This window comes from Leucoraja erinacea, chromosome 16 (assembly GCF_028641065.1).
Source record: "Leucoraja erinacea ecotype New England chromosome 16, Leri_hhj_1, whole genome shotgun sequence".
In the NCBI taxonomy this organism is placed as follows: domain Eukaryota; kingdom Metazoa; phylum Chordata; class Chondrichthyes; order Rajiformes; family Rajidae; genus Leucoraja; species Leucoraja erinaceus.
This window is the reverse complement of record NC_073392.1, coordinates 24,107,356-24,119,804: the sequence shown is the minus strand read 5'-3', so window position 1 is coordinate 24,119,804 and position 12,449 is coordinate 24,107,356. Positions and strand designations below refer to the sequence as shown.

Below are 12,449 nucleotides of genomic sequence, written 5' to 3'. Positions count from 1 at the left end.
AATGAACTTGCCAGCAGCGGTACAATCAAAAAAGAACACACAATACACAATAAAAATGTAACACAAACATCCACCACAGCAATCTTCACTGGTGGAAGGCACAAAGTACAGTCAGTCCTCCATTGTTCCCCCGTGGTCGGGGCCATAAACCTCCGCAGTCGCCGCTGCGGGCGGCCAGATGTACAGGCCCTCTCGTCTGAAAGGTAAGTCCCGAATTGGTGCTTCCCTACCGGAGATCGCGGCCTCAGGATGTTGTAGGCCACAGGCCGGCGGTCGGAGCTCTTCTCCAGGGATCCCCAGCAAGTGATCCCGCTCCGGATGGTAAATAATTTCCCTCACCCCCTGCAATCCCTCCCTCACATCATCTCCCCTGCCCCTCTCTTTGGGCTGTTATTCTGTAATATGGTCTCACTCAAAAGGCAGCAATCGTTCGTTCCAACTCCGGAGTCGGCATCCCTCTGTCATGCTTGAATTCCCAGTGTTTGTGTTATTCTTCATTGTTTCTGTTTTGGTGTTGTGCAGAATGTGGATGTTTCAAGACCTCCTGAGGAAGCCCTTGTAACCGTCCCAGCGCACCAGTGACACTAGCTACACCTCCTGTGGCCACTGCATCCTAACCAGCAGCTCCCACGCCGGCGAACCTCACCACTCAACCTGCTCTTATTTCAAATCCAAAATCAATCCTGCAAATGAAAGTTTTTACTTCTGGCTGTTTTACGAACCGTTTATAAATAGACGCTGTGGTGCATTGGAGTCTTCAGATCATGCAACAAAACTAACTGAAGAACTCTCTCCGAAATGTTGCAGCCTCACTAAGTGAGATTTCTGACACACCTGGGCCTCGATATCAGACCTGTGCTTTCTCGCACTGCCTTTAAAGCAGTCACGGTGAGAGCAGCTCATCGGGTGAAAGTGAGCCAGCAATCATGGAAATAATACAACTGTTTACATTTATCAATTTATTTTGTTTGGGAGTTTAAGATGTCAGGATTAATTATACCTGATGTAGCTAAACTACTTTCTTGGTAGGGATCTGTATAACTCAATCTTGGGAAATGTAATGTTTTGATGTAAAGTAATTTATGTGAACTAACAGGAGTCTTACTCTGGGAGTAGTAACGGTACATGGTTCTCACAGAGTGAATGTAACCTTAATTCTGGTAAAATACAGTCTTAATTGGCCCGGACCTTCAGAGTTCCCGGCCCGTTGTAAAGGGCTGCTCAGCATTAAATGGCAGTAGAAATGTTTTTCTTCCAGATGCAACGATTAACTTGTAAAATTGATCTTACTGTGTTTCAACCAACAGTATTATTGTCACACTGTGATGTTATTTTCATTGTTAAGAGTTGTGGCTGTTTAAATGCCTTTTAAAGCCATGCTGTGGTTGAAAAATGTTTCATTCAAAAGCACTCAGCTCCGTTTGTTTCTCTGGCCTCAAATGTAATTTTAATTAAAATTTGTAATATTTAAATGTGCATTTTTTATAACAGTCCCTCCAGCTGCATTCACACTGAGATATGGGTCCTGTAAATTGCCCCTTCCTGCAGGAGAAAGGCGGGTGGTGGCTGTAGAGGTTGCTAGGAACGACACGAGGTGGAATTGGCTGTTTGGAACTGACACAGAATTAATGGGCAGAATGGCCTCTCGCGTCACACGTATGTGATATTCTGAGTATACTCAGAATATCACAGTATACAGGAAGTGGTTGCACTATGCTCTAACTGAACAGTGACCACAGACTGCATCAAATTCATTTGTCTGTACACTCGGTCCACTTGAGCCCCAGGCGTTTGTACGTTCTCCTTGTGACCGTGCAGGTTTTCTCTGGGCACCCCAGCCCCCTCCCACAGCTCAATGACGTGCTGGTTTATAGGCTCTAGCAAGAGAGAGTTGTAACAGGTTCTCTCCTCCGCCCTCCGCCCTCCCGCATGGCTGACTTTTATAGCCCCTCACTACTTACCCTTCAGCATGCAGTGGTGACCCACCTTATCCAACCATAGAGTCGCACAGCAACAGGCCCTTCGGCCCAACTCACCAGTGCTGACCAGGATGTCTATCTGAGCTAGTCTGATTTGCCTGCATTTGATCCACATCCCTCTGCACATGTTCTCTCCAGGTACCTGTTCAAATGTCTTTTAGATGGTGTGATGGTCTTTTAGATAGTGCCTGCCGCCACTATCTCCTCCGGGCAGCTCGTTCCATACACCCACCGCCACCAGGTTCATATTTAACCCCCACCCCCCACCCACCTTAACCCTGTGGCCACTGTCGTAGGCTCTGTGCTCCTTGCCACCCAGCTGATCCACTGCCTGGAGACTGTTCGCTCTGAGCCACTCACTGCTGTCTTGCTGCTCAATTGTGGAACTTGCTTCACAGTTGTTGTTTGGAGATTTATAGTGGCTTGCAAAAGTTTTCATACCCCTTGAACTTTTCCACATTTTGTCACGTTACAACCACAAACGTAAATGTATTTTATTGGGATTTTATGTGATAGACCAACACAAAGTGGCGCATAATTGTGAAGTGGAAGGAAAATGATACATGGTTTTCACATTTTTTTACAAATAAAAATCTGAAAAGTGTGGCGTGCAAAAGTACTTTGTAGAACCACCTTTCGCTGCAATTACAGCTGCAAGTCTTTTGGGGTATGTCTCTACCAGCTTTGCACAGCTAGAGACTGAAATTTTTGCCCATTCTTCTTTGCAAAATAGCTCAAGCTCAGTCAGATTGGATGGAGAGCGTCTGTGAACAGCAATTTTCAAGTCTTGCCAGAGATTCTCAATTGGATTTAGGTCTGGACTTTGTCTGGGCCATTCTAACACATGAATGTGCTTTGATCTAAACCATTCCATTGTACCTCTGGCTGTATGTTTAGCGTCGTTGTCCTGCTGGTAGGTGGACCTCCGCCCCAGTCTGAAGTCTTTTGCAGACTCTAACAACTTCACAATTATGCGCCACTTTGTGTTGGTCTATCACATAAAATACATTTACGTTTGTGGTTGTAATGTGACAAAATGTGGAAAAGTTCAAGGGGTATGAAAACTTTTGCAAGCCACTGTATAAACATCAAACATGGTGACAATGAAACGGCCGGTGAGTGAGTTGCTGGGGAACCTGCGGGTGGTGGTGGTTCCCTGCCACCCCCCAGCCCAGTGACGCAGTGTGACCGTGGGAGGCGCTGTCTGAGTGGTTTGTTGATTTACTGCGGTGTATATTGCATCTGTACTCACGGCGCAGGAGTGGGAGGGATACAGTTACCCAGAGCACTGTCCTTAACTGGAGAGTTATTGGGTGGCATTGACGGGCAGCAGGGAGCAGGCCACTGCACCCGCTATCATAGAGTCACACAATGTGTAAGCAAGTCTCCCCCTTCACATCAGGCACCTGGGGTAGAGAGTGTTGCACAGAGCCGTGGTGTGTAACTTATTTAAGTCGGTTCACGGACTCACCAGCCGCCCTTACCTTCTCTGCCGAGGAAGGGACCGTGTTCCACGTGTATATGGAGTGCGAGAGGTTGCAGCCCCTGTACGAGTATCTGAAGGGGCTGCTCCTCAAGTTTTGGTTGCATTTTAGTCCCACGATTGTGGTATTTGGGCACAAGGCAGGGAGTGGGGAGGGTCAATCAGGAAGGTGGGATCTCCCTGCCGGGTGTAGGCCTGGCCAAGATGGCCATTCACGGGTCCAGGCAGCGGGCGGTCATGGCCACACCAGTACAGGGTCGGCTGCCTGCTCCTCTTCCGGGTCGATGTCCGTGCTCGCGTGACCCTGGAATAGCAACACGTGGAGTCCACGTGGACTCTAGAGGCCTTCCGTGAACGCGGGGGGTGGAGAGCTTTGCAGATAAAGATGCCGTTATTGTATTATAATCATTGCCCCCCGGTACAATGTGACTAGTGAATGTTTTTGTATTATGCAATTATTGAATAAAGTCCTTGGAAGTAAAACAAGTGTGCAGGCTCTTCGGCCCGGCTTACCCGCGCCGACCAATGTCCTTCCCGACGGTGGCTTAAGTTTGGAGCTTCAGGCTGGACTGGCTCAGTGCGGGACACGGCGTCTGACTGCGTGACCTCCTTTCTCCGGTGAGTTCAGGATTGTTCTGGACCGATGCTGGTTCAGCTGCTCCGAGCTGGGCTGTAAACCCACCCGCTGCCACTGCTCCTGACATGAGTTTATAACCTTGCTACACGGTTAAATCTTTGTTTGAAATCTCTGTGTCAGTTAATGTGTCCAGTTTGTTTAAATATTTTCTTTTTCTCCCTTTTATGGGGTATCCCTAGCGAGCCTTTTGACAAAACCCCATGCAGTGAGCCGGGCCAGCAGGTTAGGGTGCATGGTGTGTTGGTATAGATTGGAGCATAGATATTTGGCACTGTGCGACGCTCCCTCACCCCTGCCCCCTCCCACAGCGCAGCGCTCCCTCAGTACCGCCCCTCCCATGCTGTACGCGTTCTCCGATGGGTGACAATGATCCACACATTTCTCCCGCACCCGCGGTGACCTGATCTTGTTCTTATATCTGATTCAGAATGTGAGTGTGAATGGATCCAGTGAAGAGGCCCAGCGGAGTGTGACCCTGCACCCTCTCCCATACCGCCTGAAGCCCACCGCCCGGAGACTCGACCCGCCTCATCGTCGAGCTGAGGGAGGCTGCGGGCCAGAAGGACAGAGACAGCCAGTGGATGGCTTGTAACTGTTCTGCTCGCTCCCACGCTTCAACTGTGATACCTCAGACCCGGTGCCTTACTACAGAACAGCGTGTTGGCACTTCCATCTGTTTATTGACTGCACCCAGTCCTGACTGCGATCCATGTCCCACTGCATTAATCTCGTCCTTCCTCACTGAACCTTATCCCAGGTTCCCAACTCCCCCCATAGGACAAAACGCAACCTTGAAACCAACTCACAAAGATGGCGATGTTAGGTGTGGATGAGCGGTACTGAGGATGGGGCAGTCCTGAGGAAAGCTGCTCTGCGATGACGGAGGACCAGTATTTGGACATTCGATGCTTTTTACCGAGTGGATTATTGGTGATTCCCAGAACACAAGAAGCGCTCTGACGAAATACAGACCCAGGCTGTCTCGCCTCCACCGATGGGACATCTCACGAATTAGTCTGCAGAATCCCCTGCGGACAGCCTCCAACGCAACAACAGTATATCCGTTTTAGGCAAGGGGACCAGAACTGTGCAGAGTTTCAGCCGTGGCCTCACCAACACCCTGAAAACTGGATCATAGACACATAGAAAATAGGTGCAGCAGTCCCTTCAAGCCAGCACCGCCATTCAATATGATCATGGCTGATCATCCAAAATCAGTACCCGTTCCTGCTCTCTCCCCATATCCCTTGATTCCGTTAGCCCGAAGAGCTACCTCTCTTGAAAACATGCAATGAATTTTCCTCCCCTGCCTTCTGTGGCAGAGAATTCCACAGATTCACAACTCTCTGGGTGGAAAGGTTTTTCTCATCTCAGTCCAAAATAGCCCACCCCTTATTCTTAAACTGTGACCCCTGGTTCTGGACTCCCCCAACATCAGGAACATTTTTTCTTGCATCTAGCTATTCCATCCCTTAAGAGTTTATATGTTTCTATAAGGTCCCCTCTCATCCTAAATTCCAGTCAATATAAGCCCAGTTGATCCATTCTTTCATCATACGTCAGTCCTGCCATCGCGGGAATTTACATGCACTCCCTCAATAGCAAGAATGTCCTTCCTCAAATTAGGAGACAAATCGGCACGCAAAACTGCAGGTGTGGTCTCACAAGCACAATCACAATAATACTTTATTAGCCAAGTATGTTTTGCAACATACAAGGAATTTCATTTGCCAAGTCAGTCATAAAAATAAAAAGCCAAGGAACACACAAAACACATTTTAACATAAACATCCACCACAGTGACTCCTCCGCATTCCTCACTGTGATGGAAGGCGAAAAAAAGTTCAATCTCCTCCCTTTGCTCTCCCGCGGTCGGGGGCCTCAAGCTCTCCGTTGACGGGATGATCATGACTCCCATAGCCGGCGGCTGGCCCTCTGCGTCGAGGCATCTGCTCCTGCATCGGGGGAAAGCCAGTTCCCCCGCGCCGGACGATCGAACCTTCCGCGACGTTGGAGCTCCCGACACCCACGGCCTCTCCGGAGACTGCGAGGTCCCGATGTAAAGACCGCAGGCAAGGGATCGACTCCGATGTAAGTCCATGCCCGTGGTGGGGCCCAAGGTCAGCCCGAGGAGGCCTCCATCGATGGTAGGCCGCAGAGCAACTGGAGAATGCGATCCGAAAATTAATCGCATCTCCGGCAAGGTAAGAAACTGAAAAAAAAGTTTCACCCTCCCCTCCACCCACGTAAAACAAACCGGGCAACATTTACACACACTAAAATTAAAAAAAGACAAAAAAAAAATGAAACGTCACCCATTCCTTCTCTCCAGAGATGCTGCCTGTGCCGCTGAGTTACTCCAGTTTTTTGTGTCTACCTTTGGTTTAAACCAGCATCTGCAGTTCCTTCTTACACAACCTTCTTAACTACCTATCAGCCCTGCCCGTACCTTTCTGTCACCGGCAGTAGAACGCCTCATCCCATCTGAACTTCGCTCGTTTGCCGTCTCTCTCCGCACAGGTAATAATTTGCCTTTTGATTCCACTCACTGGAGCGCACAACCTCGCACTTCCCCACATGAACTCTAGGTTTTCTCTCAATCTGTCTACATCACATTGTATCATCATAACATGCCCTTCCACCTATTTCTGCATCATCAACAAACTTGAAACTTGACATCTTGTTCATAGGTTCTAGGAGCAAAATTAGGCCATTTGGCCCATCAAGTTTACGCTGCCATTCAATCATGGCTGATCTATCTTTCACTCTCAACCTCATTCTCCTGCCTTCGCCCCATCACCCCTGACACCCTTACTAATGAAGAATCTGTTAATCGTCTGGCTAATGAAATTCCTCCTCATCTCCTTTCTAAAGTTACAGTACATCCTTTTATTCTGAGGCTGTGTCCTCTGGTCCCAGAATCTCCCACTAGTGGAAACATCCTCTCCACATCCACTCTATCCAGGCTTTTCACTATTTAGTAGGTTTCAATGAGATCCCCCATCATCCTTCTAAACTCCAACGAGTCCAGGTCCAGAGTAGTCAAAGGCTCATCATATGTCAAACCCAATCATTCCCTGGATCATTCTCATAAAACTCCTCCGGACCCTCTCCAACACGAGAACATCCTTCCTCATTTGTGGAGCCCAAAAATAAATGCTAACATTGCATTTGCCGTTTGTCCCCTCTATCATAGAACAGTACAGCACAGGAACAGGCCCTTCAGACCACAAGGTCCATGCTGAATATGATGCCAAGATAAACTAATCTCATCTGCCTGCACATGGTCCAAATCCCTCCATTCTCCACATATCCATGAGTCTATCTAAAAGCTTCTTAAATGTCACTTAGATATCACACATCCTCAAAGAACGTGACAAATTTGTCAAACATGATATGTCTTTCATAAAGCCATGTTGACCAGGTTTGATTACATTTAGCTGTTTTTGAATGATTAGGTCTCCTCTTTAGTTTATAGTTTATTCAGACTCTTTTTGTCCAAACACCAGTTCTCAGTCAATGTCAGCAGCAGTTCTGTACTCGATCCCTTGAGCCAACTCCTTGTGTGAAAATGTATTGACTAATGAAAATCTATTCATCACATTTACTGCTCTCCTCTTATCTATTCTATGGGTGGTATTAAAGAATCCACAAGATTTGTCTAATTTACCAACCATTCTTTCATATCTTCATCCAAGTCATTTATATAAACCGTAGGAAGTTGGGCCCAGCGTCAAACTCCGAGCTTCCTGCAGCAGACAATCGGTGGCGTGATGTTACATCTTGTCACCCAGAGAGAAGACCCATTTCTGCTGCTCTCTGGTCAAGTTCAGCGGCTGATTTCTAGCCACACTGAACGTCCTACATGATGAACTTTATTTGCACAATAACCTATGTGTAACTTTATCAAATTCTTTAATAGGTCCTTTGGATTTGTTAGTGTAAATATTTTTTAGCTCAGCATGCGCTGTTGGTGTGAAGTTTGTATGTTCTCCCTATGATGGCGTCGTGGTGTGTTGTATCAAGTTTCGTTCAGATTGATGGTATATCTTACAAGTTATTCACATTTTAAACTTTACAAAATCCAGTTTGAGAAAACTCACTTGAACTTACACTGGCAGTTAGCAGGGTATGACATCACAATGGGATCTCATTTACATAAGCTGCCCGTCAGCAGAGTTCCACCCCACAATGACATCACAATGGGATTTCATTTACATAAAATAAAAAACACAGCAGCTTCCACCTCACAATGACTTCAAGGGGGTTAGGGAGGGAAGAGGGGTTATGGAGGGAGGGAGTGACTGAGGGTAGGGGAAAGGAGAGGGAGGGAGAGGTGAGGGAGGGAGTGGGGAGGGGAGGAAGAGAGGGGAAAGAAGAAGGAGGGTGAAGAGGAGGGGGGGTGAGTGCTGGGGGATGAGGGGAAATGAGCTGCGTCTGCGCAGTTGGGGACTATGGGTGAGTGGTGGAATATTGCGTTGGGTGAATGGGGCCCAACGGGTCTCACTTGGTCTAGTGTAGATATATATATCTATATACTTGTAAAATTCTGATCTTGGATGCGTGTGTTTATGTGTGGTTCATGTGCATTTCACATCTCGAAAACACGACTTGCTAACGGTGAATTTTTTAACATATTCCGATAGAGATTTACGCCGTGAAGTCAAAAATCGCCTTATCTGAAAATTTCGCGAGATATTTATGAAAATGTTCACAAACCTCTAAAAACTTAGAAAAAATAACTGTCTTTTGCTTTTTCCCTGTGCTTAGCCCTGCTGGCAACATTGTTGCTATCCAAGTACAATGACTTCTGCTAGCTAACGAGTGCAAATGCATTTTGTTTTAAAGTTTAAAAATGAGGGAGGCTGAATAAGGCGAAATGAGCAGCTCCTGCACAGTTGTCGGCTGCGGGTGAGTGCTGGAATATTTCGTTGGGGGAACGGGCTGTGTTGAGAGGGGATTGGGTTGCATCGGGAAACCAGGCCTCCTATGGGTGAGTGGTCAAATATTGCGTTGGGGAACGGGTTGCGTTGGGGGACCAGGCCTCCCGTGTGACAGGAATCTGACGGGTCTCACTTGGTCTAGTATACTTATAAAACTCTGATCTTGGGTGTGTGTGATGTTCGTGTGCGTTTCACATCTCCACAAAAACACAACGCGCTAACGGTGAAATTTTTACATATTCTGATAGAGACTTATGCCGTGATGTCAAAAATTGCTTATCTGAAAATTTCATGCATTATTCCTCGAGTTATTTATGAAAATGTTCACAAATCTCAAATAACTTAGAAAATAAACGAGATGGTCTCGCTGATGATGTCACAATGGATCCGGCTGCCTGCCTCTGCTAGCGCTGCGAGTGACGTTACCCCTGTTCTGTCTTCTGTACTTCTTGGCTTCTTAACTTTCACTTCGTTAAATTTGCCACTTAGCGTTTTTAAACTGCTGCTCAGGTCATGCTGCGCACTCCGCTGGGTTCCTTGACATTCTCGAACATGGCGGCAGCGTGAGGGTGCAGGGCAGCACGGTGGGAAGGTGGCCGTGGGAGAGGCCGTCTATGGAGACCTGCAATTACCCTGTCGATCGCAGACCCCCTCCTCCTCTCCCCCCATCTCCCCCTCCCCTCCCCCCTCTCTCTCCCCCTCTATCCCCCCTCTCTCTCCCACCCTCTCCCTCCCCCCCCCCTTGTGGGTGGGTGGTGGTTAGTGTGTGTGTGACGCCGAAAGCTGCCTCCCAAAACCGCACATTGAGGGGATGAGACCCAACGGGTCCCACCTGGTCTAGGATATTACTAAAACTCTCATCTTGTTTGTTATTATATCTGTGATTCTATCTGTCTGCCCATCTGATCCTGAAATTACAGCAAAACAGTACACAATAGCGCTATCATTTTTGGCCCTCCTTACTCACCATTGTCCCAGTGTGTGGTGTATCAAGTTTTGTGCAGATTGATGGCATATTTTACTTCACATTTTAAACTATACAAAATCCAGTTTGACAAAAATCACTTGAACTTGCACTGGCAGATAGCAGCTATGACATCACAATGGGATCTCATTTACATAAACTGCCCATCAGCTGTGTACCACCCCACAATGACATCACAATGGGATCTCATTTACATTAAAAAACAGCAGCTTCCACCTCACAATGATGTCAAGGGGGGTAAGGAGGGGAGAGGGGTTATGGAGGGAGGGAGGGAGTGACTGAGGGTCAGGGAAAGGAGAGGGAGGGAGAGGTGAGGGAGGGAGTGGGGAAGGGAGGGAGGAGAGGGAACAGAAGAGGGAGGGTGAGGAGGAGGGAGAGGAAGTGCTGGGGATGAGGGGGAATGGAGGAGGATAGGGTTATGAAGAGGGATGGCGAGGCGCAGTTGGGGAGGGTTGCCGTGACTCACGTCACAACGGGGATCTCTGACGTCACAACGGTAAAGAGTGAGCGGTGGAATATTGCGTTGTGGAACGGGACCCAACGGGTCCCACTTGGTCTATGAGGATATAAAATGCCCCTCATGTGCAGGCGGGTGGTCGAATATGTACAGTGTTGATGGGAATGTGGGGAGAACAAGGCTGGATCTGTCCGGTGGTTTTGGGTGCCTGATGTATGGCATGGACCTGGTGGGCTGAAGGGCCTGTTTCCATCGAGTGTTTCACTCTAGCTCCCCTTGAAATGTTCTATTCGTACTGGACTATGACTTACCTGTGGATTCTAAAAATCTCTCCAAATGTTTGTCATTGTATCTTGATTAATGGATTCCTTTACGGAAACAAGTCACAAAGTTAATCTTTGATTCAATGAATGAACTGTAAATGCAGCATTCCTGACGTTGAATGAAGTGACACAGGACGGGGACTGAGACCATACGCGTCCCACTGCCCTCAATTCCTCGTGCTCCAGCAATCTATCGTTGACCAACTTCCCGTGTGAGACCATATCGAATGTTTCTGAAAATCTAAATACACCTCATAAATGTAAACAACATCGCAGACCACTAAACGATCAAACATCTACACTCACTTTAATGAAAGGAAACTAGTCTTTAATCAGCAAATTTAAATAATGTACATTTTAATTGAAGACATTGGTACAAAGATGAGGATGAGAGTTTTTAAATATCTGTCACGCTTTCAGGGAGTTCCCAGCGTTTGGTTCCGGGTTATATCGAGTGTTTACAGCCCAGCCCCAGTTTACAGCATCTCCCAGCAATGAAATGGCAGCAGAGCAGTTGCAGGTTAAAGGTCATGCAGACAGTCACCAGCATCCCAGAAAGCCAGCAGAAATCAGCAATGAGAAATGATTAACAGAAGTGGGAGAGTCGTAAACTCTTCCTAACTCTCACCCCACGGTTCAACTCGGGTTTACCCAACCATGGAGCATAGCTTGTGGGGAGATTTGCTCTCGGCTATTTCAGCATGCGCTCCATGCTCTGATTGGTGAAGGAGAAGCCTTGGAATGCCGTCTGATCCATCGAGTCGATCAGGTTCTTGTCTCCCTGAGAGAGCCGCGGCTTCTCACTCAGAAACTCCCGGTCAAAGTTGCTGTAGTCACCAGCAGACTTCTGAAAGAGCAGGAAGGGAACACACATGACCAGGGGAAAGTGGACAAAGAGAACATACGTGGCATGGGGAAAGTGCAGAAAGAGAACATACATGATATGGGGAAAAGTGCATAAGGTGAACATACATGACGTGGGGAAAAGTGTGTTCATAAGTTTTAGGAACAGAATTAGGCCTTCAGTTTAGTGTATTGTGCGTTCAGTTTAGTTTATCACAAGTACTGAGGTACAGGGAGAAGCTTTTTGTCACGTGCTATCCAGTCAGCAGAAGGCCAATACCTGATTGCAGTCGAGCCGTTAGTGTATCGATACATGGTCAGGGAATAACGTTTAGTGCAAGGTAAAGCCAGCAAAGTCCGATCAAAGATAGTCCGAGGATCACTTACAATAGCAGTAGACAAGGGAGGGGGGTGAGTGAGAGGGAGGGGGGAGTGAGAATGAGTGGGTTAGAGGGGGGAGGGGAGTGAGTGAATGGTGTGATAGAGGGGAGTGAGAGGGGGGTGAGCGGGAGGTGGGTGAGAGGGAGGGGATGAGAGGAATGGAGTGATGGGGAGGGGGTAGGAGGGGTGTGAGAGAGGGAGGTGGGTGAGAGGGAGGGGGTGAGGGAGGGAGGTGGGTGAGAGGGGGTGAGAGGGACGATAGTGAGTGAGGGGAATAAATGAGGTGGAGGAGAGTGAATGAGGGGGAGGAGAGTGAGGGAGGGGGGGGGGGGGGGAGGGAGGGGGGGGGGGGGGGGGGGAGGGAGGGAGGGGGGGGGGGGGAGGGGAAAGATATCTGACAGACGCACCACTTTGGGTT

The 12,449-nt window shown here is 48.1% G+C and overlaps 2 protein-coding genes across 2 annotated transcripts in view; one reads left to right on the top strand and one right to left on the bottom strand.

Moving 5' to 3' along the window:
- Nucleotides 1-1,472, top strand: part of LOC129704630 (6-phosphofructo-2-kinase/fructose-2,6-bisphosphatase 4-like) — a 56,099-nt gene extending 54,627 nt beyond the window's left edge. The window contains 1 exon segment of the mRNA XM_055647885.1: nucleotides 523-1,472. Coding sequence (XP_055503860.1) covers nucleotides 523-582 — 60 coding nt within the window. The 3' untranslated portion in view covers nucleotides 583-1,472.
- Nucleotides 1,473-11,147: 9,675 nt separating this feature from the next.
- Nucleotides 11,148-12,449, bottom strand: part of LOC129704628 (protein kinase C delta type-like) — a 36,928-nt gene continuing 35,626 nt past the window's right edge. Inside the window, 2 exon segments of the mRNA XM_055647884.1 lie at nucleotides 11,148-11,654; nucleotides 12,439-12,449. The exon segment at nucleotides 12,439-12,449 is cut by the window's right edge and continues 118 nt beyond it. Coding sequence (XP_055503859.1) covers nucleotides 11,499-11,654; nucleotides 12,439-12,449 — 167 coding nt within the window. The 3' untranslated portion in view covers nucleotides 11,148-11,498.